The sequence below is a fragment of the Anguilla rostrata genome, chromosome 16 (assembly GCF_018555375.3).
Source record: "Anguilla rostrata isolate EN2019 chromosome 16, ASM1855537v3, whole genome shotgun sequence".
Lineage (NCBI taxonomy): Eukaryota > Metazoa > Chordata > Actinopteri > Anguilliformes > Anguillidae > Anguilla > Anguilla rostrata.
This window is the reverse complement of record NC_057948.1, coordinates 35,416,739-35,436,738: the sequence shown is the minus strand read 5'-3', so window position 1 is coordinate 35,436,738 and position 20,000 is coordinate 35,416,739. Positions and strand designations below refer to the sequence as shown.

The 20,000-nt window shown below is 54.0% G+C and overlaps 1 protein-coding gene across 1 annotated transcript in view; it reads right to left on the bottom strand.

Annotated features, from left to right (window-relative positions):
• Positions 1-20,000, bottom strand: part of LOC135242650 (potassium voltage-gated channel subfamily KQT member 1-like) — an 82,314-nt gene that overhangs the window by 59,138 nt on the left and 3,176 nt on the right. The window contains exons 2-12 of the mRNA XM_064313804.1: positions 16,407-16,504; positions 15,533-15,611; positions 15,338-15,434; positions 14,825-14,965; positions 13,086-13,196; positions 12,694-12,789; positions 12,235-12,351; positions 11,659-11,785; positions 11,033-11,065; positions 9,870-9,926; positions 8,985-9,114 (exon numbers count right to left, since the gene is read on the bottom strand). Of these exons, the coding sequence (XP_064169874.1) occupies positions 8,985-9,114; positions 9,870-9,926; positions 11,033-11,065; positions 11,659-11,785; positions 12,235-12,351; positions 12,694-12,789; positions 13,086-13,196; positions 14,825-14,965; positions 15,338-15,434; positions 15,533-15,611; positions 16,407-16,504 (1,086 nt within the window). The remainder of the gene's footprint in view (positions 1-8,984; positions 9,115-9,869; positions 9,927-11,032; positions 11,066-11,658; positions 11,786-12,234; positions 12,352-12,693; positions 12,790-13,085; positions 13,197-14,824; positions 14,966-15,337; positions 15,435-15,532; positions 15,612-16,406; positions 16,505-20,000) is intronic.

The window sequence follows — 20,000 nt, the reverse complement described above, 5'->3', positions numbered from 1 at the left end:
GTTAAGAACCTTTAGCTGCTCTCTGCAGGGCCTGTACCGAGCGTGACGCTAAGCTAACGGCGTGGCGCTAAGCTAACGGTGCGGTGCGAAGCTAACGGCGCTAAGCTAATGGCACGACGCTAAGCTAACGGTGTGGCGCTAAGCTAACGGTGCGGGGCTAAGCTAACGATGCGGCGCTAAGCTAATGGTGCAGGCTGAGTGAGATGCTGTTCGCGGCCGCGCGCGACCGTGCCCTGGCGTGAAGTTCCCCGGAGCTGCGGAGCGACGGCCAGGCCCCTGCCTGCCGCGGGCCGGCGCGAGTGATTGTTTCTTACAATAAGAGAGCGGCGGACAAAGCCGCCATTGCACGCCGCTCCCCGAAGCCGCGGCGCTGGAGGCTGCTGTCAGTCAGCCCATTGTTGACGTACGCGCCGTACAGACAATGCTCTTTTGTCTCCGCACCACAATGGCGAGCCTCTCTGGCCGGCCCCACCCCTCCTCGCCCGCCCTCGCCCCCCCCGCCCCGGTAGTGTTCCTGTATAAATTAATCTTTTCACTCAGACAGTCCCTGGGGGAGCCCCGCGTCTCGCCCCCCCCCCCCAGCGCTGTGACTGTAGTACACACGTGAGGAATGCAGGAGTGGGCCGCCACCGCCCCGGTCCTGTAACTCGCCGCCGGACGGGTCAGCACCCGACAGAAAGGTCCGTTTTGTTTCAGGACGGGCCTTGAGTGGGGGGGGGGGGGGGGGGGGGGCGTTAATGTGCTGCCTGTGAGATACAGAAAGACATGCGTCTGTCATACTTCGCAGACGAGGGGGCGGGGGGCGAGGCTGGGCTGGGGGGGTTTGGTAATGACCCAGAGGAATTTCAAACAGACGAGGAGGAGGGCGGGGCGGCAGAACAAGCCGCGGTCTGTGCGGCTGGCCGAGGGGTCCGGCGCTCGCGAGCGGCCAATGGCAAAGGAGCGTGACCTCGCCGCTTAACAAAGCCGAAAAATATTACACGGAATCAAAACCCCTCAGGCCCGGGGTGGCTGTTATCTTATCCCGCCGTACTGGGGCACCCCTGCACCCCCCATCCCGGGCCGGTCTGCCTCATTATCAGAGCACCATCGAGGGAAGCTCTTCCACGCCACCTCTGCCCCCCCCGGCAATCTTGCAGCATAGAGAAAGAAAAGATTAAATACACGGCATATCCAGACAGAACCGGATACACTGTAGAGCTGGACCAGGCTGGCTCATTATAGCCCTTTCCCACTGTAGAGCTGAACCAGGCTGGCTTATTATAGCCCTTTCCCACTGTAGAGCTGAACCAGGCTCGCTCATTATAGCCCTTTCCCACTGTAGAACTGGACCAGGCTGGCTCATTATAGCCCTTTCCCACTGTAGAGCTGAACCAGGCTGGCTCATTATAGCCCTTTCCCACTATAGAGCTGAATCAGGCTGGCTCATTATATTTCTTTCCCACTGTAGAGCTGAACCAGGCTGGCTCATTATAGCCCTTTCCCACTGTAGAGCTGAACCAGGCTGGCTCATTATAGCCCTTTCCCACTGTAGAGCTGAACCAGGCTGGCTCATTATAGCCCTTTCCCACTGTAGAGCTGAACCAGGCTGGCTCATTATAGCCCTGTCCCACTGTAGAGCTGGAACCAGGCTGGCTCATTATAGCCCTCTCCCACTGTAGAGCTGGACCAGGCTGGCTCATTATAGCCCTGTCCCACTGTAGAGCTGGAACCAGGCTGGCTCATTATAGCCCTGTCCCACTGTAGAGCTGAACCAGGCTGGCTCATTATAGCCCTTTCCCACTGTAGAGCTGAACCAGGCTGGCTCATTATAGCCCTTTCCCACTGTAGAGCTGAACCAGGCTGGCTCACTATAGCCCTTTCCCACTGTAGAGCTGGAACCAGGCTGGCTCATTATAGCCCTTTCCCACTGTAGAGCTGAACCAGGCTGGCTCATTATAGCCCTTTCCCACTGTAGAGCTGAATCAGGCTGGCTCATTATATTTCTTTCCCACTGTAGAGCTGAACCAGGCTGGCTCATTATAGCCCTTTCCCACTGTAGAGCTGAACCAGGCTGGCTCATTATAGCCCTTTCCCACTGTAGAGCTGAACCAGGCTGGCTCATTATAGCCCTTTCCCACTGTAGAGCTGAACCAGGCTGGCTCATTATAGCCCTTTCCCACTGTAGAGCTGAACCAGGCTGGCTCATTATAGCCCTTTCCCACTGTAGAGCTGAACCAGGCTGGCTCATTATAGCCCTTTCCCACTGTAGAGCGGAACCAGGCTGGCTCATTATAGCCCTTTCCCACTGTAGAGCTGGAACCAGGCTGGCTCATTATAGCCCTTTCCCACTGTAGAGCTGGAACCAGGCTGGCTCATTATAGCCCTTTCCCACTGTAGAGCTGGAACCAGGCTGGCTTATTATAGCCCTTTCCCACTGTAGAGCTGAACCAGGCTGGCTCATTATAGCCCTTTCCCACTGTAGAACTGAACCAGGCTAGCTCATTAGACAATGACACTATAAAAACTTTCTGTTAAATGAAATCACATTCAGCACAAACTAAATCATTATTTACAAATCAAACTAAAGAGAGGGTGTTTTAAATTATGATTCCCTCAGCAGTGTGTGAATTAGTGAAACACACACACACACATCATCCAGATGACAGATGATTACTGTAGTTAATCCTCTTTGATCCAGGATCATGCGGAATAAAACCTCTCTCACTTCACTGGCACTCAAACTCAGCCCACATACTGTGACAGAGCAGGCCTGTCAGACGCTACACACTACCAGCCCGGGCCTCTGGAGCTGGTTCATCTGAGTTTAACACTGCGCGATCTTCTGATTTCTGCGTATCCATCTGAGTTTAAACACTGCGTTCGATTGTTATCTGAGTTTACACGCGTCTCCGGTCGTTGAGTTTAACACTGCGTTCGATCCGATTCATCTGAGTTTAACACTGCGTTCGATCCGGTTCATCTGAGTTTAACACTGCGTTCGATCCGGTTCATCTGAGTTTAACACTGCGTTCAGGAGTCAGAATCTGACTACAGCAAGGGTTTGCCTGAGGTCTGCAACTGTGTGCATTTGTGGATCACTTTCTTTAAACAAGCCCACACTTGCTAATCCCACTACAGGACTGCCTACACCAAGTGTGTGTGTCTGCGCGTGAGTCTGAGTGTGTGTGGATGTGTGGATATGTGTGCATGTGCGTGTGTGTGTGTGCATGTCTGTGTGTGAGTGTGTGTGTGTGTGTGTGTGTGTGTCATGTGGTGAGTTGTGTGTGTGTGTGATGTGTGTGAGTGTGGGTCGTGTGGTGTGTGTGTGTTGATGTTGTGTGGTGTCGTGTGTGAGTGTGTGCGCTCGTGTGAGTGAGTGTGTGTGTGTGCGAGTGGGTGTGTGTGTGTGTGTGCGAGTGGGTGTGTGCGTGTGTATGTGTGAGTGTGTGTGTGAGTGAGCGCAGTTTGAGAGGGTCAGTCCTGGCTCCTCCCACTGCTCTAGGTTGTGAGGCTGTTTCAGCTGCAGCACGAGGAACGCTTTGTGATTCTTTAGCCTCTTGAGTCAACAGGCCGGGGTCAAAGGTCACAGCAGATATAAAAAGCAGAGAGGGAGAGACAGTCACTGAGAGGGACAGGAGAGGCGGGGGAGGGGAACCAACGAAAGACTTTTGGCGGGAAGGCTTCTCTAGAAACACTCACACACACTCACACTCCTCTCCCCCCCTCTCTCCCTCTCTCAACCCCCCCTCCCCCTCTCTCGCATCTCTCTCCCCCCCCTCCCTCCCTCCCTCTCCTCCCTCCCTCTCTATCTCTCTCTCTTCCTCCCTCCCTCTCTCTCTCTCTCTCTCTCTCTCAGCTTACACCCCAGTTTGAGGATCAGCACACGCAGGTTGACACCCTGAATGCACTGCGAACAACAGAAAGCACAAGCCAATCACACAGTGGGCACAGATAGCAGCCAATCACACAGTGGGCACAAACAGCAGCAAAATCACACAGCGGGTACAGACAGAAGCCAATCACACAGCAGGCACAGACAGCAGCCAATCACACAGCAGACAGAGACAGCAGCCAATCACACAACAGGCACAGACAGCAGCCAATCACACAGCAGGCACCCGACAGCAGTCAATCACACAGCAGGCACAACACCAACCCACCCCACCACTCACCCCCACCCCCACACCAACCCACCCCACCACCCACCCCCACCCCCACCTGCCATCCGAGTCCCCGAACACCAGCCTACGCACCCCCCCCCCCTCCCCACCGCACCCCAGGGAGCAAAAGAAAAATATGCAGCACCTTGGGCCCGATGGAGGAGGCCGGGAGCACAGGGCCGGGGGCCCGGAGCAGCTTTAATCCCACGGCAGGCCTGGGGGGGGGGGGGGGCAGTCGGGGGGGCACAGGGCCACTACCTCAGCCTGAGAGCACCTCTTCAGAGAGAAAGCCTGCAGACCAGCAACCCCAAAAGACAAACTGCTAATCCACTCTCAATAAACTCCTAGAACACGGTAAGAGTTCTCTGCAAACGCACCCCTCCCCAGCGATTAGGGGGCCGAGAGAGATAGACAGAGAGAGAGAGCGAAAGGGGGAAAGAGAGAGAGAGAGAGAGAGAGAGAGAGAGAAAGGGAGAGAGAGAGAGAGAGAGAGAGAGGGAGAGAGAGAGAGAGAGAGAGAGAGAGAGAGAGACGTTGGGGCTCTTTTCTGGCCCTGCACAGCAGCAGAAGCAGACATACAGTATCCCCTGAACAAAACACAGCACCGCCACCCCTAGCGACCTCTGACCTCGCACTTAGAGATAAGGCAGCCCAGTGAGCAGAGTGCTTAGAGTAGGAGAAGAACACAACAGCCCCCCCTACCCCCACCCCCCGTCCCACAATCCCCAACCCTCCCCAGGGGTCTTTCTGTGCCTCTGGATGGCCGGTTGATTGATTATGGAGGCAAACACACTCAACTTAAACACTCTTCCCTGGCTAGCACTCTCTCAACCCCTCCCCCCCTCTACCCAACTGCACCCTGTCCCACCCAACTCTACCTCCTCAACCCCCCCCAGCCCCCCCCCCCCACCCTAAACTGCCAACTCCCCTCCCTCACAGACCTCATAAGCTCACCATGAATTCCACAGGAACACTTCTAAATAAACACATTAAGGCTCCATCGGCAAGTGTGCCAGGAACAGACTTGGCAGTCTCCTCAAACACCACCGCCCGCTCCCCCCCCCCCCCCCCCCCAGGGCGTGCCAACGAGCTGCCCGAGTGGCACTGGCAGAACCGTAACCCCACCTGCACGTACCAGCGTTCCGTCACGCACTCACCCCCAGCCCCCACCCCCCCCCCCCCCGGACACGAGCAGTCTGGGGCTGAGTTACGCTCCTGATTGGGCAGCCCTGTCACCGCTGGCTAACCGCAGAGCGTCTGGTCCGTCCCGCCGCACGGCCTGGAGCCCACGGCCGGCACCAACACCGCTCGCACCCGCGCGGCGAGCTACGATCTCAACCGCCGCCCGGACGGCCTACCCAGCATTCCCTGCTCCAGGGCGGAAGACCGAGGAGCGTGGAATTCCAAGCGTCCCAGCGGCGCGTACAGTGGAATGACAGGACGGGACGGACGGACGTCCGAGGCGACGTCAGAGGCGACGTCAGAGGAGTGGAGGCCTGGGGTACGCAGTCTAGACGGCTTTCCACAGAGGAGAGGACGGAATCGGGAGGGGGGAGGTCAGGGGTCACAGGAAGAGGGGAGGACGTTCATCCTCGACCCTGCAGGGGGCGCCGAGATAGAGGGCGCCCATGGTCATAACGTCCCCCCCGCCACCCCCCCACCAACACTGCAGACTCACGCGCCAAAACTTTCACGCTACCATCTCCCCATTGGATGACAGCGAAATGAAGGTCGCCACAGCGCCCTCTGATTGGTTAACTCAGGCTCCATCCTCAACACTCAGAACACCCTGGGCATCCATCAGAACAACGGCACTGTAAACGCATGAAGAGCACGGCATGGACTGACAGTGACACTGGTACACCACTGCAATGTACATTACATTACATTACATTATAGGTTCTTAGCAGACGCTCTTATCCAGAGCGACTTACAACAAGTGCACTCCACCAGTGCAGTGTGTGTGTGTGTGTAGTGTAGTGTTCCAGTGCGGTGTATCTGTGCAGTGTATGTGTGCAGTGTAGCAGGGCAGTGTATGTGTGCAGTGTAGTAGGGCAGTGTATGTGTGCAGTGTAGCAGAGCAGTGTATGTGTGCAGTGTAGCAGGGCAGTGTATGTGTGCAGTGTAGCAGGGCAGTGTATATTGTGCAGTATAGCAGAGCAGTGATATGTGTGCAGTGTAGCAGGGCAGTGTATGTGTGCAGTGTATATTATGCAGTGTAGCAGAGCAGTGTATGTGTGCAGTGTAGCAGAGCAGTGTATGTGTGCAGTGAAGCAGAGCAGTGTATATTGTGCAGTGTAGCAGAGCAGTGTATGTTGTGTAGTGTATCAGGGCAGTGTATACTGTGTAGTGTTCCAGTTCCTTTATCACTCTGTGGTACCAAGCGCTAGGACTTCAAGGGTTCTTATGTTGGCTGGTTATGGCCATATTTTGCTTTCATATCACCAGCAGGAGAAAGGACATTTTATCCATATTTGAATTCGACGGGGCAGGCCTGTGGATGGGTGGGGGGGGTTGTGGGTCTCTCAGTGGGTTGGGTTGACCGGGGGTTAGTGGGGGGGGGGGGTACGGTGGGGGGGAGTGCGGGGGTGCTTACTCACTGTGTTGATTCGCTCAGACTCTTTTGGCATGACTCCCCCAGCACTGAATCATGCCCTCTGAGTTTACTGGTAGAGCGGGAAAAAAAGGTTCCTGGCAAAGGCGCACAGCAGCGCTTCGGGAAAACAGACTGTCACATCAGGGCTTAGGAGGCCCGTCAAACCCTGCTCGCCCCGGGCGATCGGGACACCGTCCGCCCCGAGAGACTCACCGCTCGGAGGGAACGGACGAGAGAGCACAGAAACAAACAGAGAGAGAGAGGGGGGAGAGGGAGAGAGAGAGAGAGAGAGAGAGAGAGAGAGGGAGAAAGAGAGGAGAGGGAGAAAGAGAGAGGGGGAGAGAAAGAGAGAGAGAGAGAGGAAAAGAGAAAGACAGAGACAGAGAGAGAGAAAGAGAGAGGGGGAGAGAGAGAGAGAGAGGAAAAGAGACAGAGAGAGACTGACTTTTGATGTTCCTTTATTGAAACACTGAATTTTCCACGACTACCTTGAAACTTCTCAGCCCCCTATTTACACACCCACAACCCACCCCTACCCACCCCTCCCCCCCCACCCGCCAAAAAAAACAAATACAACACAAAAAGAAACCCAATGCAATGCCCACACGACCACAGTCAATCTGAACATATCTCCATCTCCCCTGCGTTTACCACACAAACAGCCCTCTCAATGCTCCACATTGTTTTAAATGTCGGCACACCGTGCAGTCATTGCAAAACACTCTGATTCTGCTCTGAGGTGCGCAGAGACATAACCCCTAAACACCTGCAGTGCATCTGTGCCCCCGCCCCCACCCCCACGCAGGATGTTCCTGCGTGCGTCCCAGGCTGCAAGTTTTGCCTGCCCAAATAAAACATTTACCAGCACTACTGTATAGCACTGCTATAGGAGGGAGAGTGAGAGAGATAGAGAGAGACAGAAGAGACAGAGAGAGAGAGAGAGAGAGAAATGCAGGACAGCACATCCTGACGCAAACTGTACAACAAAAAACAAGCGTGCATGGGGCTAGGCCCAAGCGAACGGGGCTAGGCCCAGCCCTAACCCGAGGCGTGTAGCAGCACTGCCCCCTAGTGGCGCGCGTTATACAGAGCCCCTGGAGTGGGATGCTCTGACGAGACCGCAGGTTTGGGGGTGCGGTGGATCTGCGGACGGCCCCCCCCATCCCGCCCCTCTCTCCGTCGGGCCTCACGTGAGAACCCCTCGAACCTGCGAGCGCACGGGGGGGGCGGGGGGCGGTTAAATGACCGTGGTGATGCTGTTCCACATGTTGAGCTGCTAATGGAGCGCGGTGCTCCCGGTAATGATGTCCCAGCATGCCATCCGCACCCTGCCCCATTACCCCCAGGGTCCGCAGGGCTTTGGGGACAGGAAATTACCCCCCCTTACCCCCCTGCGCTCCCACAAGTGCTCCTGCGAGGCAGGCAGGCAGGGCCCGTCCCGTTCACACACAGCGGGCATTCACGTGCCCCCGAAAAGAAACAGACACAATGAGCCGATTCTTCCGCCCCCCCCCTTCCGCCCCCCGCCCCCCCCGGGGAGGCGACTGTGCGGCCCTGACGGAGGGAGCCGCGGTGCCCGTTCCGCTGGGACACAAAGCCCGCCCCGCCCCCAGAGGCTGCTGGGAAACAGGACGCACTGACGCGCAGTCAGGGCATCCCGGAATGGGCCACAAAGCCGGCCCCGCCCCCAGAGGCTGCTGGGAAACAGTGCATCCCAGAATGGGCAGGTTTCACGGATGTGAGACGGCAGTGCCCAGCTCAGTGCCCAGCTCTGCTGACCCACCCAGGACAAGTCAACAGAAGGGACCGGAACAGTGCTCAATACAACACCGGGCACAGGGGAAACGACAAGACATGACATGACATCATCTCCAGCCAATGGGCAGTGCTGTCTGAACTACACTGAGTGACAGCTGGGGGAGGGGCGGGTAGAGACTGAACACCCATTCTGAACCTACAACCTGATTGTGAATAGTCGCAGTCTAGTGTGATTTACATCAGATTTACACATTTACTTCTATAAGCCCTACACAGTGCATATGAACATCCTTCACAACTAGCACAACACTGCCCCCTGCTGATAGAGGCTGACTCTGCAGCCTTGTGTGTGTGTGTGTGTGTGTGTGTGTGTGTGTTTGTAAGTGAACATGGATCTCTGTGCTGTGAGTGGCAGCTGACCTCACAGCTGACACGGCAGTAGGAGAGCAGTGCATGATGGGTATGGTGCGCAGAGCAGGAGGACTCACTGTGACACGTGAGTGACAGGTGTGAGCACGCTCTCTCTCTCCGCCTCCAGCTCCAGGTCGTCTGCAAAACTGCTGTTGCGCTTCAGCACCTGAGAGGCCTGGATATCCAAAAACGCCATGCTCTTCTTCACTACACACACACACCACAAATATACACACACACATACACACACACACCACAAATATACACACACACATACACACACACACCACAAATATACACACACACACACACACACACACACACACACACACACACACATGCAGGCGCACACACACCACAAATATACACACACACACACACCACACACACACCACACACACACACACACGCACACACACCACAAATATACACACACACACACACACACACCACAAATACACACACACACACACGCGCACGCACACGCACGCGCACGCACACGCACACACACACGCACGAGCGCACACACACACACACACACACATACACACACGCACGCACCACACACACAGACAGGCAAACAAAAACATACGCACACACACACACAGACACAGGTGCACACACACAGAAATAAGTAAAATAAGCATGTCACTATCTAGTAAAGAAGATTATTTACAGCATGAAGCGTTTCCGCGTTTTCCCCTGGGTTTCTCACTCTGATTACTGACCTGGGTTTCTCACTCTGATTACTGACCTGGTGTTCTCACTCTGATTACTGACCTGGTGTTCTCACTCTGATTACTGACCTGGTGTTCTCACTCTGATTACTGACCTGGGTTTCTCACTCTGATTACTGACCTGGGTTTCTCACTCTGATTACTGACCTGGGTTTCTCACTCTGATTACTGACCTGGGTTTCTCACTCTGATTACTGACCTGGGTTTCTCACTCTGATTACTGACCTGGTGCTGGAGAACTGGAATGTAGAGAGGACACAGACGGCCAGGTCTGCTGTCGGGCTGGAGATGGAGCGAAGGAGAAAGAGAGAGAGAGAGAGGGAGGAGAGGGAGAAAGAGAGAGAAAGAGAGCTCTTTATTAAACAGCAGTTTAAAAGGGGACAGTTTGGGGGGGGGGAAGACTACAGCTTTAAAAATAAAAAAAAAACAAACCCAGACTTTTGAAAGTTGACAACTTTACATTCTGTTTCGATTGAAGTGACAACATAGGATTTATCTCTTTGTCAGATTGCCATTATTTATTGTGCGTACATTTGAATTCTTCCACGTTGTTTTTCAGCTCATAAAAGACATGCTCAGTGTGCAGCCTTCACACCAGAACAGCCCTCAGAAATAAAAAGCATCAGTAGCTCAGAAGCCTCGTCCATATTGGTAAACCTTGACAGACTCACAGATAGCCAGCCAAGATTTATCAGTGAACACTGGAAAACCCCCACGTGCACAGGGCGCCCCACCCTGCTAACATCCAATATATATATATATAAATAAAGAAAAAAGAAAGAAAGAAAAATCATGCCCATGCATGAGAGAAGGAGAGAGAGAGAGAGAGAGAGAGAGAGAGAGAGACAGAACCACACATCTGCATGTTCTGCTACACACCATGCAATGCATAATGAGAAAGGGAAAGACATAAGAAACAGCACACAACTGCAAACACACAACAGCCTGTGAGCTCAAAAAACCACACAGCACACAGCAAACCGCAAGAGGGCTAGTCTGTCAATCAGGCACTGTCAATCAGGCACTGAGTGAGTGAGTGAGAGTGAGAGTGAGTGACTGTGTGAGTGAGTGAGTGAGTGAGTGAGTGTGTGAGTGAGTGAGTGTGTGAGTGAGTGAGTGAATGTGTGAGTGAGTGAGTGAGTGAGTGAGTGTGTGAGTGAGTGAGTGAGTGTGTGAGTGAGTGAGTGAGTGAGTGAGTGTGTGAGTGAGTGTGAGTGAGTGAGTGAGTGAATGTGTGAGTGAGTGTGTGAGTGAGTGAGTGAGTGAGTGAGTGAGTGAGTGAGTGAGTGAGTGAGTGAGTGAGTGAGTGAGTGAATGTGTGAGTGAATGTGTGAGTGAGTGAGTGAGTGAGTGAGTCATGGTAGGAGTGGACACTGTTGGGACCTCACCTAATATTCTCAGTGAGTGGTGGGCCACTGAGCCTGGGCCAAGAATGGGAGAGAGAGAGACAGAGAGACAAAAGAAGAGCGGAAGAGAGCGAGGGAGAGAAAACAGGGACCAGAGAACGAACAGTCAACAGCTGATGGGGGATTCGAGAGGGAGGAGGAAGCAAAATTAGACACTATGGCAACATTACCATATGATTAGAGCACAGGACAGACAGTTCTCTCTGAGGTAGAGACCATACTGGGGTCCAGTTAAGACACACACACACACGCGCACACACACACACTCACACACACATGCACACACACACACGCACGCACACGCACACATAAACACACACACACACACACGCACGCACACACACACACACACGCACGCACACACACACACACACACACACACACACACACACACACACACACACTCACATACACACACACGCACACACACACCACACACACACACACACACGCACACAGCACACACACAGCCACACACACACCACACACACACACACGCACACACACGCACACACACACACACACACACACACACACACACACACACACACACACACACACACACACACACACACACACACACTGAGACATTGGTGGCGCAGGCCTACTGGAGGTGGGGCTGTCGCTGCAGTACTCCTTGGTGTCGTCGAACACGGAGTCGTAGATGATGCTGGGGACCGTGGGCGATTTGGTCAGCGTGTCCTTCTCGCTCTTCAGCTTCCTCCTGGTCCTCACCTGGGAGACGGCAGCACACCTGCGTGACGTCACCGACCCACCGGACGGCCCGGCAGAGCCAGCCGCTCACTCGTAAAGGCCGCCCAGAATGCAAGCAGCACAAGCTAGTGGGCGCGGTGTAGGTGTGTGCGGTGTGTGCGGTTGTGCTGTGTGGCGTTGGCGCGCGTAGTGTGTGTGTGTGTGTGTGTGCTGTGGTGCTGTGGGCGGCGTGGTTGGTGGCTGGGTGGGGCGAGGTGTTTGTGTGCTTGGGCTGTGTGTGCTGTGTGGGCGCGGCGTAGGTGTGTGTGTGTGTGCATGTGCAGTGTAGGTGTGTGCTGTGTGTGCTGTGCATGTGCAGTGTAGGTGTGTGCTGTGTGTGTGCGGCGTAGGTGTGTGCTGTGCGTGCGCGGTGTAGGTGTGTGCGCTGTGTTTACCGCTGGCGTGTGTGCGTGGTGTGTACAGTTTTTTACCGTCTTTTTGGGCTGAGGACTGGACACGGAGGAGGAGGGGACCACCGGCCTCTTCCTCACAAACATCCTGTAGGTGGCAGAGTCTGGGTTCTCCACCGCATAGCACCTCCAGCACATCTACACAGAGAGAGAGAGGGAGAGAGGGAGGGAGGGAGGGAGAGAGGGAAGGAGCAAGAGACAGAAAGAGAGGAGGAGAGAGAGGGAGGGAGAGAGGAAGAGGGGGGGAGAGAGAGAGAGACTTTGACTTTGGATGTTCCTTTACTGAAACACTGAGTTTTCTACAACTACCTTAAAATGTATCCCAACCCCCTATTTACAAACACAGTAATAATGGCAGCAGGCACCATACACTCTCACAAACACAGGGAGGTATACCCTGTAAGAGGCAAGACATACGTAGCATATGCCTATGCAAACACACCCACACACACACACACACACACACACACACACACTCACCTGTATGAGACAGGCAGCTGCTGGAATCTGCCTGTTGAAATGCTTCTGCCTCTGCTTCTGTTGGACTTTCAGAGCAAAACCGGAACCCAAGATCCCCTACAGAGACAATCGCTCACACGCACACATGCACACACACACGCACACACACACACACGCATGCACATACGCACACACACAGACAAACAGACAAATAGCAATGTTTACATTGAGCAGTGCATGATGGGTACTCTGGTCCTCCAGAACAGATGGAAAGCAGTAGGACTGGATTATAGCTGCAACTTTCTAAATATCTCACAACATCTTTCCGTACCAAAGCTCTTCCAGTGAACCAATCAGCTGCTTTCCAGCGGTGAGGTGAACCAATCAGGCACGTGTAAAGCTTTGGGACTTACGGAGGGCAGCGCGAAAAAGGAGATGGCGAAGACGGAAAAACAGGAAGCGATCGTCTTGCCGATCCAGGTCTGTGGAACCTTGTCTCCGTAGCCTATGGTCGTGACTGTCACCTGAAGACACACACACACACACGTGTACACACACACACCCACACGTGTACACACACACACACACACACACACACACACACACACATGCACACACACACACACACACACACATACACACGCACACACACACGCACACACACACATACAACACACACGTCAAGAACATACAAACTGCAGCACAACCCCTCAAACACAATGTTACAGCACACACAACGCACACACAACTTGCAAACACACAACGCAACATACACAAAAAGGAAACAGAACACAACATGCAACATTATAAGCATACACACACACCACACACACACGCACACACACCAAACACACACGCACACATACACACGCACACACACACGCACACACGCACACACACACACACACACACGCGCACACACACACACAACACACACACACACACACACACACACACACACACATGCACACACACACACACACACACACATACACACGCACACACACACGCACACACACACATACAAACACACACGTTATAGAATGTCATTACAGTTTTAATTCTGCAGTGCAAGAATTCTCTCTTTCTGTCAAATTCACAATGGTTTTGACAGGTACACACATACGGTGTGCTGACAAAGCTTGTTCTGGAATAACAAACCGCAAATACAACAAAAGGGGGAAAAAACAGAACATCTAATCATGCTAAATTAATGAATGAGATTAAATGTAACAACAGCCAAAGATGAAAAAAGACTTTTTTAATATTGGGTTTATTCTTAACTCTCTGTTTACAGTGCAAAGCTTAAAGAGGCTGCCAGCCATGTGGCCATCTGCCCGTTCCACAGAAACACGACCTCGTCAGTGTGAGGAAGCTCCCCCAGTAACAGACAACTGACAGACAGACAGAACCAGAGTGTGAAACCAGCGCACACGGGGCCACGGACGAGCCTGTGTTTGATGCACCTCGGGGCCCTTCACAGACAACAGCCAACAACGTTAGCATAGGCTGGCTATCCTGGCCGCTAGTGTTTGAGTGTTTGCTCAGGGCAGTGGGAGAGGAGCTAAGAGATCTAACCGCACACCCACGGTGACATTTACACACCCCCCCCCCCCCCCCCCCCCCCCCCCCCCCCCCCCCCCCCCCCCCCACACCACCCCCCCCCCCCCCCCCCGCCCCCCCCCCCCCCCCCCCCCCCCCCCCCCCCCCCCCCGCCGGCCCCCTGATGTGGATTATGGGGCAGCGGTGGAGCTGACTCAGACCCCGCACTTCAGAGGGACAGGATGAGCTGTTTATTTGTGTTTGCGCTGTTTACACTCAGATTAGCCTGCCGAAAAGGAAAAGGCCACACCCCCCCCCCACTCGTTAAGCGTGAGCCGTGATTGGCCGATGGGGCGATAGCACAGGAAATGGGATCCCGGCTTTGCGATGAGTCATCAGAGATGGGCCAGCGCTGGGAATGCGATGGGAATAAGACCCCAGGATCGGAGTGAAAGACAAAGATGGAAAGATTAGAGTTTAGCCCCCGGGCCTGCGTGACTGAGAGGGAGGGACCCAGGGGAAGTGGGAAGTGGTGTGATCAGGAAGTGTCCCCTGGGGGCGGCGGGAGCGGGTCACCCCGTCCCGGGACGTCCGAGGCGCGGGGGCTTACCACTCCCCACCACAGCGCGTCGGCGTAGCTGGCGAACTCGGTCACCCCGCTGGAGTCCACCGCATCCTTCTCCGCCAGGTACACGAAGTAGGACGAGAAGATCAGGCACAGGAAGCCGATGTACAGCGTGGTGATCAGCTCCTGGGAGGGATGGACAGGCGGACAGGTGCAGAGGAACATGACCAATGACCAGAGGGAGGAGTTTTAAAAGCGCCCCCTGCAGGCAGTTAGGGGTAAACCTGTCTATCTCTGCAGACAGAGGAGGAAGGGGCGGACAACGTGCAGTTCCTGACAGTGTAGACTCTAGCTGGAGCTGTCTGTGTGTATGGCTGTGTGTGTGTGCGTGCATCCGGCTGTGTGAGACATTGCATCACAATGCTTGTGAGTGTAAATGTGCGTTTGTGTGAGAGTGCTTTTTGTGCATGTGCACATTCCGACGTGCGCACTTGTATGCGCACACGTGTGTGCATGTTTGTGACTGAGTCTGTGTGCTTCTGTGTGTATCTCGCTCACCTGCCGATGTATGAAGACTACAGATCCCAGAAGCCTCCAGGTTCCTCCCTGTCGGTCCACATGCAGCATCCGCAGGATCTGGAGGAAGCGGATCCCTCTGGAAGACACACCCACGCACCATGACAACAGACCCCGCCCAGGACCCGGCTCCGCCCGCCTTCCCAGGCCACACAGTGCCAGACTCCGCCCCATTACCTGACAGCAGAGGTAGCAAACACCTGTCCTTTGGAGCCCACGGACAGCACGATTACAGAAGCCACCACGACAATGAGGTCTGTGGAGGGAGGGAGGGAGGGGGGGAGGAGGGAGAGGGAGAGGGAGAGAGAGAGAGAGAGAGCACAAGTCAGCCAAACTACAATGGTTGTCAAGTGCAGGCAAGTTAGTATGGAAACTTGAGCGGCGGTTTCCAGAAAGCGACCATTGTTGTAGTTTCAATATAGCAACCTGTTAGCAACTTACTTTTTAAAAGTAGATAACAGCTTCGAAATCCAAGGTTGAGATATTATTGGATATAATTTATCACGTAGAACAAAACGTGGAGCTCTTTTAGGCTTACGTCACCAGATCTATTTGCAGAACAAACCATAGATCTGACGAGGGAACCCACGGCTCAAAAATTCTAACTTACTTCCGGGTTTTGGGACTATAAACTGTAACACTCTATTCCAAAAGCTCAGTGCCAGGTAACCACCACACAGAGACCCAGGTGGCATGCTGGACAGATTGACGGTTAAAACTGTTACATCACTGGATATGAAGTCGCAGGGAGAGCAGTTACTGCAGCCGGGAGAGCAGTTACTGCAGCCGGGAGAGCAGTTACTGCAGCCGGGAGAGCAGTTACTGCAGCCGGGAGAGCAGTTACGCAGCCGAGAGCAGCACGCAGCCGGAGAGAGCAGCACTGCAGCCGGGAGAGCAGTTACTGCAGCCGGGAGAGCAGTTACTGCAGCCGGGAGAGCAGTTACTGCAGCCGGGAGAGCAGTTACTGCAGCCGGGAGAGCAGTTACTGCAGCCGGGAGAGCAGTTACTGCAGCCGGGAGAGCAGTCACTGCAGCCGGCCCAGCGCGCTCACCGATGATGGAGAGCTGGGCAACCTCAGCCTGGGCCCACGTACTCTCGGAGCCAGCGCCACGCGATCGTCTCCACCCGAGAGAACCACCAGCACTTCTCCTGCGGAGAGAGAAGAGATAGCTGGGGGAGAGAGACAGAAGAGACACAGGGGAGAAGGACGAGAGGGAAGGAAGAAGGGAGAAGAACAAGAGACACAGGGAGAGAAGGAGAGAGAGGAAGAGAGGGGGGGAGAGAGAACAGAAGGAGAGAGAGGTCCTCAGAAGGAAAACTCGCCAGCCATTAGCTCCAACAAATGGTCTTTCATAAACAACCTTAAATCTCACATTTTAAAATATAAAAAAAAACACATTCTAGGTGAAAAAGAACACACTTATCAACACAAACACACATGGTAGGACAAAATTAGAACAAAAGACAAAACAGCAAAAAAAATTTGGTTGGAAGTTAAAAAAAAATCTGCAAGCAAAGGTATTAGTACAGAAACTCGGGAAAAAAAATATATGACAGAAAAAAACAAGTTGAAGGGGGCACTAAACCTCAACTATTAATATCATTTAAAAAACTTCAACTGAAGTAGCTAAAGGCTTGTAACTGTAAAAAAAAAAAAAAAAAAAACCAGCAGTTTGCTAAATTGGCTTAGCTTCTCAGTTTTAAACGAGAGTGACAGTTGGACAGAGTGCCCCAGAGTGTAACAGTTTTGTGGTTGCCATGCCAACCAAGCCGAGTGCAGGAAGTGGCGTGATCCAGTCCTCTTTTAGAAGGTGACCCCCAACGCTCAGGTTTGGAAGCCAGCGCAAACTCACTCAACCCCTGTAAGGTGACCACAGCCACCCAGAGGGCAGGGAGGTTAGAAAATGACCTGATCCTCCCAGTGTCTGGCACACCGCGATACGTAAACAAGAATTTAAATATTTAAAAGGAACCATCTGGCACGGCAGACAGGTTTTCACCGGGGATGACTCAGACGGGCGGAAGCGCTGTGTTAATTGTTAATGCGCGACGCTGCCATAATGGCACAAGGTCAGCTCAGGAAACGGAGGTCAGACAAGGGCTCCTTTGAGGTATCCGAACTTCTGAAAGAAGAGGCGGACAAAATTACAGGCGAGACTCCGCCCTCTCGAAAACCCGGACGAGGCGGAATCAGCAGCCGCTGGATAAACTGCCCCACAGGGGCCCCCATCTGCCCCCCTAGTACCGCCCCCACGCCCCTCCCTTAATGTAGAGAAACCGTGGGGGTCCTGTTCTTTATGAAACATGACGGAGACGAGTTCAGGCAGGTCACTGTGGGAGAGAGAGAGGGAGAGAGGGATGGTGCACCCCGGGTGAAGAGAGAGAGAAAGAGAGACCGACAGACAGAGAGACAGAGTGAGAGAGAGGGAGAGAGACAGACAGAGAGACAGAGTGAGAGAGAGGGAGAGAGACAGACAAAGAGAGAGAGACAAAGTGAGAGAGAGGGAGAGAGACAGACAGAGAGACAGAATGAGAGAGACAGACAGAGAGACAGAGTGAGAGAGAGGGAGAGAGACAGACAGAGAGACAGAGTGAGAGAGAGACAGACAGAGAGGCAGAATGAGAGAGAGGGAGAGAGACAGACAGAGAGACAGAGTGAGAGAGAGAGAGAGACAGACAAAGAGAGAGACAGAGAGAGACTCAGCGACCACACCCTTGAAATAAAAAAAAGGCAGACAGAAAAACTCATGGTTGCCAAAAGAAGAAGGAATACGTGGTCACTGTAGGACAGGAGAAGTGGAGTCAGAGATGCACTTCCTCCTAAACTGTACAATATACACAAAAATAAGAAGTGTATTTCCATAAATTTTCAATAAACTTAAATTCCTTATCAAAGGATGAGCAAAAATGTGCATGTGGCAAACACGCCTGCCACAGGCCACCGAAGTGGCTTTCTTTGGGGCCCTCCAGCACAGAGACACAGGGAGATGATGTTAAAACAGTCCACATTTATTCCACGAGGGTTTGGCAAGATGGTATAGCCAAATGAGCAGATGTTAAACCCTGTCATGACAGAGAGCTCCCGGTGTGCGTGGGGATGGCAGATTTAACCTGTGCGCAGTGATTACCTCCCTACGCACAGGTGCAGCCACTCCTGTTCCTGGGTCCAATTAGCCTGGCCAATTACCTAATTCTTCACCAATTATCCAATTGGCCAGGTCTAATTAGCTTGACCCAGGGCAGGTGTGGCTGCTTAAACCAGCCATCCCCACACCACATACCCCCAACGCCAAACTGAGGCCAGGGAGAATCCCTGGCGAAGCTACTCCCCCCCCCCCCCCCCCCACCCCCACCCCCCCACCCCACCCCACACTCCCAACAAAGACAAAGACAACAAACAAAAAACACTCCAAACACGCTAAAAAATTTTAAAAAAGTCAGGGTGGGTGGCCCCGGAACAGTCCAGTACATGCGGTGACCCTCCTTCGTACGACAAGGCAGCCCTTCTTCCTCCTCCCTCCTGGAGCACGGGAAGTCCTGGGCTGCTCTGCTGGCTGGTGGGGGCGTCACCGGCTTGGGCTGTTCCAGGGGCTGTGGTGGGGTGGCTGGGCTGGTGGGCTGGTGGACTGGCCTTGTGGTGCTGGGGCCCAGGAACCCTCGTGGCTGTGGTGGCCGCCAGTCGGCTCTGCTGGCAGGCGGCTGCAGGCTTATCCCCTCATGGGCTCGGGCAAACCAACCAGGCCAAAACAAAGAACGAAAAACAACCAAACGGACGAGAAAGGAAGCAAAACGGCGCGGCCACCGCTCGTGCGCCGCCCGTGGCTGACCCGCCTTCCCGGCCAAGTCCAGCTCACGGCGCGACCACCTCTCGTGCACCGCCCGTCGCTGACCTGCCTCCTCGGCCAGGTGCAGCTCCTCAGCGTCCCAGCTGAGGATTGCCTCCTTCCCCTCCCTGGTCATCTTCCGCTCCCCATTCTTGGCCCGGAGGATCCGCCCGAAGCCCTGTCGGGAACACCTCAGCCGCCCCTCGTCCAGTGTGCTTCCTGGCTGGCCCTCCTGTGCCTCTTTGCTGTGCCGGAGGAGCCCCACGTTGGGCGCCACTGTGGCAAACACGCCTGCCACAGGCCACCGAAGTGGCTTTCCTTGGGGCCCTCCAGCACAGAGACACAGGGAGATGATGTTCAGACAGTCCACATTTATTCCACGAGGGTTTGGCAAGATGGTAACAGCCAAATGAGCAGATGTTAAACCCTGTCATGACAGAGAGCTCCCGGTGTGCGTGGGGATGGCAGATTTAACCTGTGCGCAGTGATTACCTCCCTACGCACAGGTGCAGCCACTCCTGTTCCTGGGTCCAATTAGCCTGGCCAATTACCTAATTCTTCACCAATTATCCAATTGGCCAGGTCTAATTAGCTTGACCCAGGGCAGGTGTGGCTGCTTAAACCAGCCATCCCCACACCACAGTGCAATTCTATCAGGAGAAGGCCCAACAGCCCCAGTTAGGGCTTAATACATTTCAGCTTGTCATAACCTGAGGGACACTGAGTGACAATCCTAACATACATTTTTACAATAAATACTAGGGTTGATTTAACATTAACATTGTTGTTTTTGTTTTGAAAATGCTCACTGTCATTATTCT